The 20,644-nt window shown below is 45.5% G+C and overlaps 1 protein-coding gene across 1 annotated transcript in view; it reads left to right on the forward strand.

The window, feature by feature from the left end:
* Positions 1 to 5,644: 5,644 nt before the first annotated feature.
* The window catches only part of C2CD2 (C2 calcium dependent domain containing 2), a 95,133-nt gene continuing 80,133 nt past the window's right edge, over positions 5,645 to 20,644 (forward strand). The window contains exons 1-2 of the mRNA XM_088472568.1: positions 5,645 to 5,830; positions 14,828 to 15,663. Coding sequence (XP_088328694.1) covers positions 15,418 to 15,663 — 246 coding nt within the window. The 5' untranslated portion in view covers positions 5,645 to 5,830; positions 14,828 to 15,417. The remainder of the gene's footprint in view (positions 5,831 to 14,827; positions 15,664 to 20,644) is intronic.

Consider the following 20,644-nt stretch of genomic DNA (forward strand, 5'->3'; position numbering starts at 1 on the left):
TGCCCACAGTAGTAATGCCCATTACACATTATGCCTACAGTAGTAATGCCCCTTACAGATTACGTCACACAGTAGTAATGCCTATTACGCATTATGCCCACAGTAGTAATGCCCATTACACATTATGCCTACAGTAGTAATGCCCATTACAGATTACGCCAAACAGTAGTAATGCCCATTACCCATTATGCCCACAGTAGTAATGGCCATTACACATTACGCCACACAGTAATGTCCCTTACACATTATGCCCACAATAGTAATGTCCCTTACACATTATGCCCACAGTAGTAATGCCCCTTACACATTATGACCGCACATTATTAATGCCCCTTACAGATTACACCACACAGTAGTAATGTTCATTACACAGTATAACCACAGAGTAGAAATACCCCTTACACATTATGCCCACAGTGGTGATGCTCCTTACACTCTATACCCACAGTGGTGATGCTCCTTACACATTATGCCAGACGGTAAAAATTCCTCCTCCCCCTTACACATTATGCCCACAGTGGTGATGCTCCTTACACATTATGCCCACAGTGGTGATGCTCCTTACACATTATACCCACAGTGGTGATGCTCCTTACACATTATACCCACAGTGGTGATGCTCCTTACACATTATAACCACAGTGGTGATGCTCCTTACACATTATACCCACAGTGGTGATGCTCCTTACACATTATACCCACAGTGGTGATGCTCCTTACACATTATACCCACAGTGGTGATGCTCCTTACACATTATGCCAGACAGTAAAAATTCCTCCTCCCCCTTACACATTATGACAGACAGTAAAAATCCCCCCTCCCCACTTACCTTTATAACAACGTTGTTCAGCAGATCACTGTGGGAGCCGGGGGGAAGCCGCAGTCTCTGTATCTGCCAGTAGGAGGAATACAGTGCCCTGCTCCTCGGCGCAGGGCACTGTGGGACTGGACTGGGAGAGTTGTCATGACGTCTCTCCCAGTCCCTCCCTGAAAACAGTGATACTACCAGAGACAGGGAGGGGGCGGACCACAGGTGCAGGCAGCGCTGCCCGGCCCGCTGTAATGTATATTAGTAGTGGTGCGCCCGGCTGATAAAGATAAATTATACATTGTAGCGGGCGGTAGAAGAGGTAGTGGCCGTGATTGCTAGTGGAGGCGGCCGGTTCCGCCCACAGGGCATGTGCGCTTTGTGTGGGTGCACCTGTCGCGCCACCCTAGTTACGACCCTTTGTGTCACATTGCCTAACCCTGGTCTAAACCAGCACTTCTAAAACTGTGTGTAGTTACATCTTAGTGTGTCACGATTTGGTCCATGGTGTGTCATCCACAATAACAGAAAAGGCCGGGTTCCGCAGCACACACTCCAGCCAATCAGTAGAGCAAGGGGAGGAGACTGTGCTTTGTCACCCTCCCCCTTCTCCAGGACATGCTCTGGCCAATCAGCAAAGCAATGGGAGTAGAGTGTACTTTCCCGCTCCCTACCCCCTGCTCAAGGCTGCGCTCTGGACAATCAGCAGAGTAAGGGGAGGAGACTGTGCTTTCCTGCTCTCCCCCCTGCTCCAGGACGCGCTCCCCTCTGCATCCCTGTACCCACCCCCAGTGGCTGCCATGTTGCCGACCACTGTTAATCGGTCAACCCGGCGGATGAAATACAGACGCCGGAAGGCCGGCATATGGAGATCCCGACAGGGTAAGTATAAAGGTTATCCCTAACCCTCTCCCCTCCCTAACCCTCCCTTATGGGTGCCTAACCCGAACCTCCCCCCTAGTGCCTAACCCGAACCTCCCCCGTAGTGCCTAACCCTAACCTCCCCCCAGGGGTGCCTAAACCTAACCCCTCCTCCCCGCACCCTAACCCTCATGGGGGGGTGCCTAACCCTAACCTCCCCCCAGGGGTGCCAAACCCCCCTTCCCCTAGCCTAACCCTGCCGGGGGGTGCCTAAACCCCAAGTCCTCCTGGGAGAACCTAAACCTAATGCGGCTATCCGCCCCTGACACCCGGCCTACCTACGATCAGTATGCCGGACATTGGGATTTCGGCGTGGGGCTAATGATAGGCAACGGTATTTAGACGCCTATCATTAGTCCCATGCCGGGATTTCATTGTCGGGAAGCCGGCGGTCGGCATTTCGACAACCGGCTTCCTGACTCCAGTGCATACCTGGTGGACGTTACAGAAATGCAAAGTTGCGATGGTCTAATATTGTTAGGTTTCAAAATAAAAAAAAAGATTTAAAAAAAAATAAAATAGTGTTGGATAAGTTATTAACAGATGTTCTTGACCAAATTCGATCATAACGCCAACAATTTTTGAGCCTTTTCTTTGGAAAAAAATATCCAGTTAAGTGGTTAAAGCAGCAGTCTCCTCCCCTTGGATTCACCCCTGGCTGAGGCACTCTCAGTGCCCCCTGTTCAAGGTTCTGCAAATACATCTTTTCTATTTTTTCCCTAGGGGGTATGGTTACGCTTCCTGCGATTAGGCCATGCCCCCTATTCCTTCCCCGTTCCCCCCAAAAAAGTACCGGTGCCCGGCCCAGTTCTCTACAGGCCTGCCTGTGCCGAGAGGTGCTCCCGGCCACCTGGAAGAGTGGCCTACTCTCACGAGTGAAGTGGACGGCCCGGGTGGCCAGTGACGCAATTCTGGCTGAATTGCATCATCATAGCCCCACCCCCAGCTTTAACATAATATCGGCAATGTATATCGAGGGCACAGAGTCATGATGATGCGTTTGCACCATTACGCCCCCACACTGTCCACCTGTGCTGCACCACGCCCCATGCTGTGCCAACCAGGGTGCCACCCCCCCCCCCACTGTCTTCGGGCCTGATTCAGTATGGATCGCAGCTGTGTAATCGCGCGCCATGCTGCTGCGAAAATATGTTAATGCCTGCCACCACTCAGTCAGCATAGAGATGCCGACTGCTGCTTTCTCACATCCGTAATACCTCGCAGTCCTGCTTATACATCGGTAACATCGAAGCACATGGGTCCGTCACGCACACTTACAGCAGGTCTGAGCCGTCGCAGAAACTGCAAGTCGCGTCGCACGCAGAGAGCTCTCAAGCTGTGTATGCAATCGCTGTGGCTAATTTATGCACACCCATGCAACACCGTCCACACAGACAGGCACGCCAACTTTTCTCCGACCACTCCACCGTCACCACCCCCAAACGCTCATGGCCTGTCACTCACTCTGTGATGGATTCCCATGTGCGTGCGTGATCACAGGGCGATCACAGCGCGGCTTATACACATGCGCAATGGCTAATAATCGATCGATCTGCGTACGATGTTGCAGTTGCGATCTCTGCTGAATCAGCCCCTTTATCCGGAACAGAGATAAACACAGACAATCTGTATGGAAATATCTCTACTCTATGTACCTTTTAATATATTTTAAGCATCATTTATGTTACATTGGTATTAGGCAAAGCACTGTGTAATATGTGTGCACTAGATCACTAATGGTGCATACACACGGTCAGATTTATCTTCAGATCTGAATGATAACGATTTTAAAAATCGTTCAATCGTTCATATCTAAAGGAAAATCTGACATATCTGACATGTATGAACTATGGACCTCATTCAGAGCCGGACGCTATTTGCGCTCGCTCGTTCAGAAAAAAGGGGTGGCTATTCAAATGAACCGTTCGCTCTTTGCGGTCTGTTCACGCCTCTAGGTCTGAACGAGCGAACAAAACATGTGGTCGTTCTTTGGAAAACTACGCTCCCTGGCCGCTCACATCCTACGTCATGTCCGCTATTTATTAGATTAATCGAGTACATCGACCAGCGTATGAACTGCTCGCTATTCTTGTGGTTGGTTTTTCCTAACGCAATCTTGCGAGCAGTTCTGACTATAAAATAACCCAGTGACGTGGTCAATGACGCTGCTGTATTAATTATGCACACCCTTAAAACGCCTGTTTTGACCTTTAAGCACGCCTAGATTCGGATCTCCACTCCCCGTTTTCAAGCACCTTCCCCTGTTACCACCCACATACGCCTCCTCCTGTCACTCAAAATAGCAGGCATTCGCTATTTAGCAAACAAACGATTTTCGGCCGCACTGACTGGTTTGCGCATGCGTATTACGATCCGTACGCATGCGCAGTTGTGCAAACATCGCTCGGAACGAACGAGCGGCTGCTTACGAGCGGCTCTGAATCAGGCCCAATGCACGTTCCCGCTTGTCAGATAACGATATCTGACATCTGATGTGTTTGCAGTCAGATTTGGTCGATTTCATTCATTTTAATACCGTCTGAAATCGTTCAGTCGTTCATCTGACAGATCTGTGTGTGTGCACCTTAAACTACGTGTGAAATTCTTATTTTCTAAGCACTAAACCGTGAGCTGCTCTCGTTTCCAAATAAATCAGTTTGCAATATTTTTATGATCCATCTCTTTTTTTTTTTAAATGATTTTTATTTATTTATTATTATTATTTATTATTATTAGTGATGGGTAAATCACTAGTAAATGTCCTTGAATTATCATTACAATTTGGTCCTGTCTCTCACCTAAGAGATTCATCATCCACTAGCAGGCACTGTTGCATCATGGGGTTTGTAGTCCTCCAAAGCAGGAATGAATGGAGGTCTCATGACCAGGACTGGACTTCACACCCACTCTAATACATGGCATTAGAGCCTTGATGACAGATCAGGCCCCTGTGATGGGCAGGCCAGATCACTGTGATGGACAGATCAGGCCCCTGTAATGGGCAGGTCAGATCCCTGTGATGGACAGGTCAGTCAGATCCCTGTGATGATGGGTTGGTCAGATCCCTGTGATGGGCAGGTCAGATCCCTGTGATGATGAGTTGGTCAGGCCCCTGTGATGGGCAGGTCAGATCCCTGTGATGGACTGGTCAGGCCCCTGTGACGGGCAGGTCAGTCAGATCCCTGATATGGGCAGGTCAGATCCCTGTGATGGACAGATCAGATCCCTGTGATGATGGGCAGGTCAGGCCGCTGTGATGGGCAGGTCTGTCAGATCCCTGATATGGGCAGGTCAGATCCCTGTGATGATGGGCAGGTCAGATCCCTGTGATGATGGACAGATCAGGCCCCTGTGATGGGCAGGTCAGATCCCTGTGATGATGGGCAGGTCAGTCAGATCCCTGATATGGGCAGGTCAGATCCCTGTGATGATGGGCAGGTCAGGCCCCTGTGATGATGGACAGATCAGGCCCCTGTGATGGGCAGGTCAGATCCCTGTTATGATGGGCAGTTCAGTCAGATCCCTGTGATGATGGGCAGGTCAGGCCCCTGTGATGATGGACAGATCAGGCCCCTGTGATGGGCAGGTCAGATCCCTGTTATGATGGGCAGTTCAGTCAGATCCCTGTGATGATGGGCAGGTCAGGCCCCTGTGATGATGGACAGATCAGGCCCCTGTGATGGGCAGGTCAGATCCCTGTTATGATGGGCAGTTCAGTCAGATCCCTGTGATGATGGGCAGGTCAGGCCCCTGTGGAGGCTGCAGCAGAGGCTGTGTGATGCTGCAGCCTCCTGGCTTCTCCCCAGCACTCCATATAAACATGGAATGGAACAGGCCCCCAGTAGCTGATGAGTTAAGCTCCCTCCGAGCCCGGGCAGGTCGTGCAGCCTCCCACCGCGGCCTCCTCCACTCATACTCCATGCAGCCTCAAGGAGGCCGTCATTATGCAAATTGCGCCACGCCCCCAGGTATTCGGCTGTCTCAGGCTCTTTCTCCGGCCGGCAGCCGGTGCTGGGCTCCTGCAGTCACACTGGGTGTGTGTGCGGGGATCACAAGGCCCGGGCAGCAACGGGGGGACTGCTGCTGAGTCACAGGAACAGGTAGGACTGGGGGACTGCGTGCAGGAACGGTGCCCTTGTGCGGACTGGCATTGGGGGATAGATCACTGAGTCACATCCCCTGGCATGGGCACAGGAGACTGGTACGGGATGGGGGGAGGAAGGTATGATGACCATCACAGTGCCAGGCTGAGCTTTCAGAAGCCTCTAATCATGGGGGGGGAGGAGAGGGGGGGCTGCAGTGTCTCCCCAGGGATCTAGACTTTGACCTGGGCATATGGGTTGTGATAATTCTCGGGGTGGTTTACCCACTCTGTGCAATGTGCACCGCATAGTTTCTTGGCAAGGGCTAATGTAATGGGATTCCTCCAGTACAGCTGCTGTGCTGTGATGTGTTAGGGAACTTCTGATACAATGTATGGAAACTATTGATACATTGTATGTGGGAGTTCTGAACAATAAGAGTTCCTGTTTGTGTCACCAGGAAGTGAGAGGAGATCACAGGGTATTAACCCTTCAGCGCCCTGCACGGCTCTGCCACTTTGTGGCATAACTTTGACACCATATGTACAAAGCATTCTCCAGCCAGGATGTGTTTTATTGCCCTCACTCATGCAAAGAGATAAACACTTTTGTCATTTAGACTGGGACTTCTCTCCCCTCTCCTCTAATCATTGCATGCTGCTTTTAGGACCTTCACTCTAGTTTATGGCTGGTACTTTTGTCCCAGTGCACACCTACAGTATCTCAGCCTCTTACTTCTCACGTAATGATGGTGCCTGGCAGCACTAGAAGTCCTTTTATTGCCATGATCCCGCACAGGAGATAATTGAGGGCTGACTGTAAAGTTACTTTCATTTATTCTTGTAATGAATAGGTGTACAGTGGAATAGGGCTTCCATCTCTCTTTAATAGGTGATGATGATAGTAATCATCAGGATTTTTCTGAGCCCACTGGCATGCATTATTCTGTAGTATTATATAATGGGTTTGAATAGGGTAAATTTAAATATTCCTAGAGTTGCATATTATATATAATAGGAAGCATTGTTAGCACTAGAATCAAAGTAGTATTATCTGTCCACCTGCTAACACTGCGCTGCCTCTGATTATAGCAGCAGTCATCTAATGGGGCTGTAGCCCATGAATTAATGGCTCACATTAACCCCTCAGGAACAGATTATTGACATTTAATGCTCGTGCACCTTATTGACAGAAAAGAGCCAATCACAGCTTTTGGGAAAATAAGAGAACGACACCGTATAAACTAAAGTTGTTTTTTGTAAATTTTTCAAGATGTTCTGTACTTAAATGTTTTCAGACAGTGACAATTAATTGTGACCTTCATTTGTTCTGGCTTGGATTGTGCATGCTGTTGTGCAGCTTGCAAAACTTACATTGATTTATAGTTTTGGCTTCCTTCTGTGCTTTTCACTAAGGTCTATATACCATCCTGTTTCTTTGTCGCCATTGGATACCATGCAGATCAGCTCTGCTCATGCATTGGATGTGAAAGCCTCACACTGGGCCTGATTCTGTGTTGAATGTCAGACGCGTACATCCAGATGGCGTGCTCACAAGGCTGTGTATTCTGTCAGGGTTGCAAGAGTTAATGCATTAAATCTTCTCTCTTCTATTTGCCCATTTTTGGCCTTGTATAAACAGAACGTTTCTGTCATTTTCCATTTTTTTGTTGGTACTTGATTAAAAATGTTTGCAAATCTTTTCATAGAGTGAGAAGTGCAGAGGAGGTTCCAGACTGTAGATAGACCGTAAAAAGATGGACAATGTCTAGATAGACACCAGATGTTAGGATATCCGGTCTTTAGTTCGACCTCAGTTAGATCGACAATACATACATCGACTACCGTACATCGACACTATCTTGTCCGACAAGTACCTTAGATCGACAAACAATAGTTTGGTCTCTCTACTAGATCGACCAAACACTACATCGACATGCACATTAGATTGACATTACATATGATCGAAACATAGCATATCGACATAATGAAGATCGGTAAAACACAGGATAGACAAATATATATATCGACGCAAAATAGGTAGACAGTTAATTGATCAACAGCACACAAATAGACATATCAACAGATCGAAAATATTTAGATTGACATCTAAATTACATGTCTGACTAAGGTGGTCGACCTATTAATGTTCGATCAAGACGCGTCCGATCTAATGAACCATACCCAAAAGGTTGACACAAAAAAAGTCGACATATATTATTTTAAAGTGTTAGACACTTACTGGAGGGTTAGGGTTAGGCACTACAAGGAACGGCTAGGGTCAGGCACCTACCCCAACTGTTAGGGTTAGGCAACAGGAGGGAGGTAAGGGTTAGGCTCCAGGATGGAGGGTTAGGTACCAAGGGCAGGGATAGGGTAGGGTGAAGATTAGGGTTAGAAAAAAAAATGTGGACCTTTTGTTCGTCGAAATTTTGTCCTTGTCGACCTTTTGTCCCTGTCAACCCATTGACTGTCTGACATCTGGTGTCTATCTAGACACTGTCGACCTTTTTACTGTCTAATTCTTATACCACACCCATGCAGAGGAAAACTGTTTTCCCCGTTGAGTTGGAGACCACGTATGAAATACTGGCCCCATCCAAGTTCTCATACACAGCTCGTCCCTAACTTCCTCCCAGCCTCATTAGTTTGTCGGATACACTTGAATAACAGGTAATTCCCATCGTAGGGGATTCTTAACAATTTAACTTGAAAATATGTTTTGAAGAAAGAACAGGAACTATACAATATGCTGCATTGTGTCACATACGCGGAGAAGGGGGAAGAAAGTTATATTTGTCTCAACGGTGGCTTTGTAAACATTTACATACAGTTCCAGGCATTCATATAGATGGGGGTCATCTGCTAAATTCCAATTTGGATTTACAAGTCAGTTTCCTAATCGCTGAATCTATAAGAGGCAAAATTACCTATAAATCACACGTGAAATCTCTGAATTCAATTAAATCAATCTTGATCTGTTGATTTAGTAAATCAGTCTCCAAATAAATTTTTACTGAATTGAGAAACTCAAAGTTCAAAACAAATTTGATAATGGGGGGAATAAAACCACTATGCATTTACAAGCATTGGAATGAGTAGCTCCATTCATTTCAGTGGCGTGCTATCAACCCCACTGAAATGGTCACATGGAAATTACTTTACAATTTTTCCATCACTGGCCGAATAGGCTAGTTATGGAAAATGCTGGAGGTCTTTTATGTATTCCAAGTGACTCTGCATTTTATTTTTGCATGTGTATTTGTGGTTCCATGTTCAATAGATTGGAGTTATTTTAAATGGTTAATTCATTTGTCATCACTTTCATTATGCTTAATTTTGGAAGCTTGCTGCTATTTCATTAACGTAATAGCAGTGTTGGCTTTTAATATTCTGCACAATCTCACAGTCCATCACTAATCTGAAGACTTCTGAACCATTATAATAATTAGCAATTTACACAACTGGAGACTCCAGGCCCAGAAACACTCAACAAATGCAGATCCATTTGGAATAGACTTGACACATTCAGCGAAGGGTAAGTTTTTCCATTCATTTCAATGGGGTCTCTGCATGTAGGGCACAAGCTGTACCCCATTGCAGAGGTGTGCAGATCAGGTCTGTTTCTTGCCCCTAATGGGCCAGGCGTATAAATGCCCCCAAATGCAAATATGACATTCAGCTTTATTTATATAAAAACTAGCGGAGAAGGCACATTTGATGGGGTGTGGTATGATTGATCGACAGTTATTATGTCAACGTGATACACGTCGACATTCCTTATGCTTGCACTGATGATATGTCAGCATAATGACATATCATGACAATGTGGTGGCTTAACTGCTCCCGGGGGCTCAAGGGACTACTTCCAGGTCAAGGTAGTCACAATACAGTACAGTTCTGAGCGACGTCTCAGTGGGATTCCAGTGAGTATTTTACCACATATCCCTAATCCTAATCATCAGGGCCGTAGCTAGGGTAGTGCGGCCGGTGCCATCGCACCCCTTCCTTATTGGTTTAAAAGCATGGAGTCTGGTAATGTATATGCACATTAGTATTAGGCATAATTCTACGTAAGTCCTACAATTTATATACTGTAGTGCAACTTTGGTTAATTTTTGGGGCGTGGGTCCCCCTGGATTGCTTTGGTTGATCTGTTTCAGGGCACCGCATTATCACATTTTTCTCTTTATAACACATTTTAACCCTTCACTGTTTATTATACATGTACCTCACTTTTTTATTTTCATTCTTTATATGCAGCCGTGGTTGCTCTTAACTATATCTTTTACACTGCACTCTTCTTACTATGGTGGTGCCCTGGGGCAGCTTTGCTGGGCCAGTTTGGAGGGGTCCTGCGGTCTGGATTTGAACCCTAGTATGTTAGGGACCTACCCTAAAGAGGTTACCTGGATATGGTGGGTACATACACCATCCTCCCCATCTGTGTCACCCCTGTTTGTCGTCCCCTCCCCTTTTAGAATGTAAGCTCTTACGAGCAGGGCCCTCTAACCTCTTGTACTTCTCCCTACTTTAGTTTCATCTACTTCTTACTCACCACCAGGGCACCTAACACTTGGTTGCTTATGCTCTGTTGCTTATCTGGGTGTTTTGGTCACTAATGTAGCAATATATATTATCCATGTCCTGGTCCTGTATTGTATTGTTCTGTAAGTCGCTTGTCTACAACTTGTTTATGTGCTTTGTAAGGCACTGAGGAACATTTGTGGCGCCATATAAATAAATTATAATAATAACCTTAGCCATGATAATATTATAATATAATATATAAATGCAATAACATTTTGCAATCAATAGAGGTTTTTAGCAAAATGTTATTGCATTTATATATTATTAGCAATTTGGAGTTGTGCACCTGAGATTTGTCTGTTTCTGTGCCTGCCATTAGTCTCATCAGGTAGCACCTCCCAATATAAATATATATATTCAGGGTGTGCAGTCCAGGTACCTTTTCTATGGTGCATTTACTGTTGACATTGTGGTGTCGATATTATGAATGACCGGATACCCATTTGAGGGTAATTTCCACTTTTTCCATTTCTAACACTGCAGAATGAGTGTTTTTTTTTTTTTTTCACATCTTCAAAGGCCGTTCTTTCAAAGGGATACCCTCTGTGCCGGTCAGGTGCTTCAACGTGCATTTCTGTGTCTACATTATTATTATTATTATTATTATTATTATTATTATTACAAAGGGCCTGCAGAACCTTACAGAGCGCAAACTGATCTAGAGCTGACGTGACAGAGAAAGTCCATAAAATGACAATGCAAACAAACTGGAATAGAGCCGGATACAAACCAAAATGACCTTCAACCAATATGATATAATCATTCAAATGTACAATAGTAACGTGTGCAAAAAAAAAAAAAAGTCTGATTATTAAGAAATTAAATCAAACAAAAATCTAGAAAGTTAATGAATGGAATGATACTGATGATAGGATGGCAGTAGATTGGATTTATATGCGATGTTAACCTCCATGTTCAAAAGTGGGGTTTACGGCAATTTCAATTCCAAGAAGTGGATGAGCGCTATGCTGTAACAATAGGCGCATTAGCGCAATTAGACAGCAGTGTGGGACCATTTTTTTTTTTTTTTTTTGTGGGTTATAACGAACTCTCAGTGAATCGGTCTTAAGGGGCCTATCCACTAGGCGACCTGAAAGACTGAATGTCTAGCGTTCAGGTCGCCGAGGTGCAGTGCCCACACTGAATGGTGTTAACTGAACGTCATTCAGTGCAGGAGCCCAACCTCCTGTTTCAGAACATGCCGAACCTGGCGAGCGTCGTGAAGTTGACGGGCATGTTCAGTAGATAGTCGGGGACGGCAAGGACCCAGCATGCACGCACATCACTTGTCCTTGCCGCCCATCCATTACCCGACTTTGTGAACAATGCGACCAAAACCTCCTGGTTAGGATAGGCCCCTTTGATGTTCTTGGTCAACAGCTTTTCTGACATTTTAAAGTGTATGTAAAGCCAGGTACACACTAGATGACTTACAAACAATGCGATGTCGGCAATGATTTACCTTGAACTCCCGGGCAAATGATCTGTGAAATCTAACAAACGACCAAACAATATATCTTGCATCGTTTGGTGGTTAGATCATTAACTACAGTCAGGTGCATAAATATTGGGACATTGACAGAATTTTCATATTTTGGCCTCTATTCACCACCACAATGGTTTTGAAATGAAACAAACAAGATGTGCTTTAACTGCAGACTTTTAGATTTAATTTGAGGGTAATTACATCCAAATCGGGTGAACGGTGTAGGAATTACAACGGTTTCTATATGTGCCTCCCACTTTTTAAGGGGCCAAAAGTAATGGGACTATCAACTCAAAAGCTATTTCATGGACAGGTGTGGGCTATTCCCTCGTCATTTCATTATCAATTAAGCAGGTTAAAGGTCTGGAGTTGATTCTAGGTGTGACATTTGCATTTTGAATCAGTTGCTGTCGACTCTCAATATGAGATCCAAGAGCTGTCACTATCAGTGAAGCAAGCCATCATTAGGCTGAAAAATCAAAACAAACCCATCAGAGAGATAGCAAAAACATTAGATGTGGCCAAATCAACTGTTTGGAACATTCTTAAAAAGAAAGAACGCATCGGAGAGCTCAGCAACACCAAAAGACCCAGAAGACCACGGAAAACAACTGTGGTGGATGACAGAAGAATTATTTCCCTGGTGAAGAAAAACCCATTCACAACAGTTGCCAAATCAAGAACACTCTCCAGGAGGTAGGTGTATATGTGTCAAAGTCAACAATCAAGAGAAGACTGCACAAGAGTGAATATAGAGGGTTCACCACAACATGTAAACCATTGATGAGCCACAAAAACAGGAAGACCAGATTGGAGTTTGCCAAACAACATCTAAAAAAGCCATTACAGTTCTGGAACAACATCCTATGGACAGATGAGACAAAGATCAAGTTGTACCAGAGTGATGGGAAGAGAAGAGTATGGAGAAGGAATGGAACTGCTCATGATCTAAAACATACCACCTCATCAGTGAAGCATGGTGGTGGTAGTGTCATAGCATGGGCCTGTATGGCTGCCAAAGGAACTGGTTCCCTTGTATTTATTGATGATGTGACTGCTGACAAATGCAGCAGAATGAATTCTGAAGTGTTTCGGGCAATATTATATGCTCATATTCAGTCAAATGCTTCAGAACTCATTGGACGGCGCTTCACAGTGCAGATGGACAATGACCCAAAACATACTGCAAAAGCAACCAAAGAGTTTTTTAAGGCTAAAAAGTGTAATGTTATGCAATGGCCAAGTCAATCCCCTGACCTGAATCCGATTGAGCATGCTTTCACTTGATGAAGACAAAACTGAAGGGAAAATGCCCCAAGAACAAGCAGGAACTGAAGACATTTGCAGTAGAGGCCTGGCAGAGCATCTCCAGGGATGAAACCCAGCATCTTGTGATGTCTATGCGTTCCAGACTTCAGGCTGTAATTGCCTGCAAAGGATTTGTAACAAAGTATTAAAAAGTGAAAGTTAGATTTAGTATTGTTTAGTTTGTCCCATTACTTTTGGCCCTTTAAAAAGTGGGAGGCACATATAGAAACCGTTGTAATTCCTACACCGTTCACCTGATTTGGATGTAATTACCCTCAAATTAAATCTGAAAGTCTGCAGTTAAAGCACATCTTGTTTGTTTCATTTCAAAGCCATTGTGGTGGTGAATAGAGGCCAAAATATGAAAATTCTGTCAATGTCCTAATATTTATGCACCTGACTGTATATAATGTAACCATATCGCCCGGTAGTGCGTACACACTGCACGATTTGAGGGGAATCATTAACGAGATTGACAGATCTTACTGCATGTAGAAAAAATCTGAAGATGCGGCGGACGCCGCAGCGGGAGTGCGCATAATGTGTACACATTTGACTATTTGAACGATTTGACGTTCCGATGCGCTGGAATCGGCCAAATCGTCTAAAATATCGTCTGGTGTGTAGGGGCCTTAAGACTTTCTTCATGGACTTTAGTTGTAGATAACACAATATTACTAAATTTTTCCCTATATTGACACCTCTACTCCTCCCCCTAATTTGCATAGAGTTCTACTAGCACTAGAGTGGTTTACCACCAAAGTACGATGGGATAAATTCAGCATATTTATATACTTTAGGATCAGAAATGATTAGCTATTGGTTGTATTTCCTCTTTAAGATCAGGGTTTATAATGTCTGAAACTTTTTTTTTTTTTTAAATATCCATTTAAAATGAGGGTTATACAACCTTTGTGGTTTGAATCAGTTGCCATGGTAACAGGATGCATATCCTTTACAGATATGTATTTTTCTATAAATGGATTGCAGCTGAATAAACAAAAGGTTTGCAGAGTATTGTACGGTGTCAAGATATTAACTCCTGGAGGCTGGATGCCTGGAAATCATTTCTAGTTGAAATTTTATTGGATGTGAAATAAAAAAAGCTTCTCTTTGTGCTATGTGCCCTCAATGTAGAGTAAGGAACTATTACAACAATAAAATGTTAGTGTTTTATTGATGAGGAATTGTTCTGTGTGTCTCCACAAGAGCCTTGCACAGCGGCTGGGACTCACTTCGTGATATCTCTTGACACATTTGTTTAGTTAGCATGGCTCAAGTTACCTAGACCAAAGACAAAATGTTTGTTAATTAGTGACCATGCAGAAACCTATTGTTTTGCAGCTTAGCCAAAAAGTGACTAGTCACAGACTAGGGGAGAAAAGCTACGATGATAACTGCTGCAGCTTCCAACAAGCAGTCATGTATGCATCTTACATCTATAGAATATTAGTGTGTCCTCTTTATTCCTATATTAATGCTTAAGCTGTTTTTTTTTTTGTTTTTTTTAATTATTCTTAGCTATCTGGGTGTGTGAACTAAGGTTATGCTTCTGCCAAAACAGATTTTGTATTGTAAACTCCTGACTAATGCTCTGTTTAATATTCATGCCTGGTGTGATCTCTCCTCTAGTGACTGTCTCTGGATTCTGCGGTGCCTTTAAATCTCAAGAAGAGGAACTGGAGGGGAAACGGCATTGTTCCGGTAAGAAGGAATATTTCCCAGATATCGTAAACGTCCCACCGGCTGCTGACACTTGGGAAGGTCCTCGGAGAGTAGAGAATGATCCTGTCTGTTTCTGACTCACCCCCTCAAGCAGCTACATCGGGACCAGAGATGATGATGTTTCTCCTGCAGGTCTGAAGCCAGGGACTTTTTATCCTTTCCATGCCAGCGTGCTACCTCCTCCTCTAGCCGTGAGGACCAGTGATGCTGAGATATACAAACTGCACTTGGAGCAACTTTCACTTGCTCAGAGCAGGGACAGCAGTCCTGCCTTGCTGCTGCTGGAACCCTCACCTTGGCACGCTACAGCAGTGGTGACCCTACCTCACCGTTCCCAGTGCACGCTCGTTAGATATGGGATGTGTGCGCTGGTCCTTCTCTTTTTATTTTTTACCTTTCTGAGAGATCCCCGTAGGGAACTGGGAGAATCTACAGCAATACAGCTGCTTTTAATCCCAGCTTGTCCAGTGCTGTAGAAGTTGTGACCGTACTCAGCCATGTCGCTCTTTGAGGATCGGTGGTTCCTGGTCACCCTCTTTGTGGCCGCCCTTGTCACGCTCGCCGTCTATCTGTTCCAGTACGGTTTAGGTGGATTGTGGACACGAAAGAGAAAATCGACCTATTGTAACGCGCTGGACGAGGCGGATTCGCTCCTGTCCTGGATTTTGTCTCTGAACAGTTGGAAAAGTCAGTGGCTGAAGGCGTGGATAAGTGCACTGAATGAGGAGGCTGGGAAACGAGGGGTAAGTGTCACTGCTGGTCTGATAATCAAATGTTCCTAGTCTCTGTGATGTAACATTTTCTGCTGATAATAGATAATGCAATACTAGTGCTTCACAGGGCTTAAGGGAAGGGTTATGACATTTTCCACAGTTCACAAGTGCAGACGTTGCCCATGGACCCGATTCATAGTTCTGCGCAAACCATCGGGTTTGCGATGTTTGGAGATCTGCGCATATGCAGGATCCGTGCTGCGCACGTGCAAGTCTCTTTTTGCGAGCTTGCAGCTTCATTGACAGGTTGCGGGCGGCGAAGCTGGGGGTGGTGTCAGGCAGCGTCCCAGAAAACGGGGGCCATGTCGGCCTTGGACGCAGCTTCACTGGCTTCAACTGCGTGGAAACGCTGACCATCCTGAGTAACCTGAAGGCTAATCAGCTGACCGATGTTCGCGCAGAGTGATCCTCTGATGCAGCAGCGGATTACGGAAGCTGTCAGGAGGCGTCTAAATACACAAGACGCTTCCTGCGGCGTTAACGTAGAATTGCACAGCGGTGGCGTGCAACTCTGAAACGGGCCCCATAGCAACCAATCAGACTAGCTATCATTTTATTGAATGTCTTAGATAATTGATAGCTGGAAGCTGATTGGTTGCTGTAACACCTTCACATGTCCTCCTTAGAAGGCTTGATACATCTCCCCCTAAGTGTCATGTCTGAAGGTGCTAAAATACTGAGAAATAGATTAAAGAAACATTCAGTGGGAGAAAAATGGAGGGAAGAACAGTGGCACAATGATTAGCTTGCTGCCTCATAGCGCTGGGGTCTTGGGTTCAGTTCCCGCAAAGACCTTATCTAGTCTTCATTCTAGCACCCTGCACCTGTCACAACCCATGCAGTTCCTCTTCCCTGCCTGTGGGTTGTCGCTATCTGCTCTGGTGCTTATAGCACACTCAGCTAATGCAACAAACCGCGGAGATACAGACCAGTGTTTGGTAGAAGCACCAGAGGAGAGCGCAACACCCACAGGCAAGAAAGAGGAACTGCACAAGTTGTGACCGGTGCAGGGTGCTAGAATGAAGACTAGTTATCTGTGTGGAGTTTGTATATTCTCCCCGTGTTTGCAAGGGTTTTCTCCAGGTGATCTGGTTTCCTCCCCACAATCGAAGTAGTTTAATTGACTTTTGTCAAAAAAAGAAGCGGTGGGTGTGTATGGATGTGACAGGGAAAATAGATCCCCCCCACTAGGGAACGGACTGATGTAAATGACTAAATATGAAAAAAAATAATTGCAGAATATGTGTGCGCTATACAAATAACTGGTAATATATAAAAGATAAATTTTTTTGTATTTCTTTCATAAGCACTCCATTTAGTGTAATGCTTGTGTGTGGGAAGGCGGGCTGCTGTAATGATTATTTTTGTACAGGCGTGATGGCTGGCGGGTGAAGCTATTGTAGGGATATAAGTGGTTGATCATAATACAGGCTGGCTTGTTACGGGAGGGGGCACAGGCTGGCATGTAATCACTACAAATATCTGTTACCCTGTGTGTTGGCGTAGCTCTCAACATTTTAGTTTTAGAATATCCCTCATTCAGAGGTGCATGCAAAGCCGATGTTTGCGGTTCTGAGCAGGTCTTTTTTTTTTTACACTGCGAATCCGTATGAATTGCACCGCGCACGCGTCTAAGTAGTCTTCATTCTAGCACCCTGCAGCTATCACAACCATTGCAATTCCTCTTTCCTCTATGCTCTGGTGCCTCTTGCACACTTTGGTTTGATTCTCAGAAGTTTGTTATGTCAGCTGAGTGTGCTAGAAGCACCAGAACAGAGCGACACCCCAGGCAGGAAAGAGGAGCTGCAAGGTTTGTGATGGTCTTCATTCTAGCATCCTGTACCTATCTATGTATGCCAGCGGTGAATTTTGAGACTGTGCTAGTGATGGCCTCACTACAAAGTGCTATAGCCGCGACAATTTGTGTATTTTCGCACAACCACTGCGTACGGAATGGCAGCCATGATGAGATTTTTGTGCACCTTTTGAATCAGGTCCCTAGACAAAAATAATGGCAGTCTACTGAATGGTGAGATATGCAAGCCAACTTCTGTTATGTACAGATGTGTCCTCATACATCTAGCTTCAGTCCTCCACACAGGGCGATTTGCTTGGCGTGAGTGAGCCACCATGTCCCGGGCTACATTGTGGCACTTCGTATACAGATTCAGGCACTCAGGTAGTCTGCTGGTGCATCCTAATAGCATCACGCTGAAAATTGGACGCATTTTTTTTTTTTCAAAAATCACCAGGGAAATTTTGTTGGTTCCCTGAGGCCCATTTTCAAAAGAACGCTGAGTTGCGCAGCGGTATCCAAGCCAGTGCTCTCTGCGCTTATGTGTGAACTCAGGATTCGCATGTGCACTAGAGTTACGAAAGGTTGATTGATAGCGGGGTAAATGCAAGTGTTAAGGCGTGCGGGGACAGCTGGTTTTCGGAGCAGCTGCCTCTGCACCGGAGCAATGTTGATTTGCTCCGGTAGTTTGGTATCCAACGCCTCAACTCGTGGCTAGTCGGATACCCTAATAGGGTCGTTAGGGATAGGGGAGTAACTAGGTATTTTAAGGCCCCATAGCAAAAGTGTGTAAGGGCCTCTGTGTCCCACCCAATGGTGAAAAATGTATTTAACACATGTAGCTTTGACAAAGAAGATGGCCCCCCTCAGCTCCGGGCCTCATAGCAGCTGCACCCCATGCACCTATGGTAGTTACGCTCATGGTTAGGGGCCTATTGATGAATACCCCCCTAAATGACTAAACTTGGCGTAAAATTCCCCCATATGATGATAAAATACATGGTACATACTTCCCTTTGTCTGTCTGTTTTGGACAATGGATGTAGGGCAGGATGTACTAAATGGAAAATGCGATAAAAACCCCATTTTCGGGGATTTACCGCTTTTTCCATATGCACTATTGGGTGGCCGCCGGGGCTCCGACGCGGAGGGTAACGCCAGCTTTTGCTGGCGTTACCCTATAGAAGCCTATGGGCTTCTACCGCATTGCGCTGGTATGAGGGATCCGATTGAATCCCTCCCAGCATGCCCCGCGGCCGTCGCGTCACTCTGCGCATGTGCAGATGGGCTCCCGGGCCATAAACCCAGAAGTCCAGGGCGCAGCGCTGATCACAAAGGACAGCTCTTACCGGAAGAGCTGTCCTTTGCGGTACTGATTGCATATGTACTAAGTAGGGATGCGGTGACGTACTCCCCGTGGTTAGTACATCCCGCCTGTAAAGAGAAAAAGCCCACGGACTTCTGCTCTAAGCATGCATACATAATAAAAGTGCATAACGAAACAGCGGGTCCTTAATGCGAATAACCTAACGCTCACAACATTGTAGAATATGTGGGTACCACCGTAGCCACTCTAGTTGTGGTCCATTATGTCAGCTGATACCATCAGAGCCAACTTCTCAGAATTGATTGGGGGGTGCCCCTCCATATGCCTGTATAATGCCATGCATAGACGTAGATAGCGGCAGCACAAATATTTGGGGTGCTCAATCACCCATAACCCCCACACAGCTGGTTCCTATGGCTGATACCCCTGGGGAAATTATCTGTTTGCTCTGCATGACTGCTGAGAGCCCAGACCTGCATCCTGCACGTTCATTGCCAAATTGGCCAGAGATTCTATTGATAAGCGATCCGCCCAGGTGACCCCTGCGTTTGGCAGCCATAAGTCTTCCGAAGGGCATTGCAGGGAGCCTCTTCGCACTCGGAACGGCTGAAAATGCAATTTCACTCTGCTGCATAACAAACACCAAGCCGTATTGAGCATCTCGCGTTCTATCAAGGTGTAATATACGATGTCTTATTATTACATATTGGATTGACCAGTATTTTATATTCAGTGGATGTTTTGTGAACCTTTAAGCATCTTGTGCATAGGATCATTGTCATTATTTCTGGGTCTGATTCAGTATTTGTTAATGGTATTTATGTGATATATTCACGAGCTATCAATAAACTATATTACATATTAGCACGTGTACTAGGAAATCTGTCAGTGCAGGGCGTAATTGGTAATGGAACAAGTATAAGATGAGGTTCACAGGTAACTGCACATACAGCATACTTGCCTACTCTCCCGGGACTGTCGGGAGCCTCCCGAAAATCGGGTGCCGCTCCCGACACCCCGCAAGACTAGGCAAGTCCCCCGGAATGGATGCCGGCACCCCGCTAAACCCCTGCGCCAGCCGCAAAGGTGGGCGGTGCGGGGGTGTGATGACGCGATTCGTCCTGAATCGCGTCATCGTAGCCCCGCCCCCTGCCTTATAGTGGCAGTAATATTGTCATTATAAAGCGGGGGCGGGGCCACGATGAGGCGATCGCGTCGGCACGCCCTCGCTCCCCATCCTCCCTGCTGGACGGACCAGGCAGCCCCTTCCCGGATTCTCCTGCCGAAATGTCGGCAAGTGTGACATACAGGGGTCTATTTTCTAAGCAGTGTTAGGAGACAGAGTGAAAAGTGATAAGGTACCAGCCAATCAGCTCCCAACTGTCATTTTTCAAACACAGCCTGTGAGATGACAGTTGGGAGCTGATTGGCTGGCACCTTATCACTTTCTTATTACTTTTCACTCTGTCTCCTAACACTGCTTAGTAACTAGACCCCAAGTGCTTTAACCTATGGCAACCAATAACTGGTTTTAAGTCCTAGAAAATGACCTTTAGGGGTACATTTATTTACTAAAGTGCTGTTTTTTAGAAGAGGAGATGTTGCCCATAGCAACCAATCAGATTCTAGCTATTCTCTTCTATAAGGTGCTAGATAAATGTTTAATAGAATCTCATTGGTTGCTATGGGCAACATCTCCACATCTAAAAACCCAAACGTTAGTAAATATACCCGTTATAATCTGATTGGCTGTTGCTACATATCCCCAATTTCCAGGTACAGTCCCAGATTTTTTTTTACATTTTCCTCTGGATATTTTTGTCTATGGA

This window comes from Taudactylus pleione, unplaced genomic scaffold, assembly GCF_031769625.1.
Source record: "Taudactylus pleione unplaced genomic scaffold, aTauple2 ptg000126l, whole genome shotgun sequence".
NCBI lineage: Eukaryota > Metazoa > Chordata > Amphibia > Anura > Myobatrachidae > Taudactylus > Taudactylus pleione.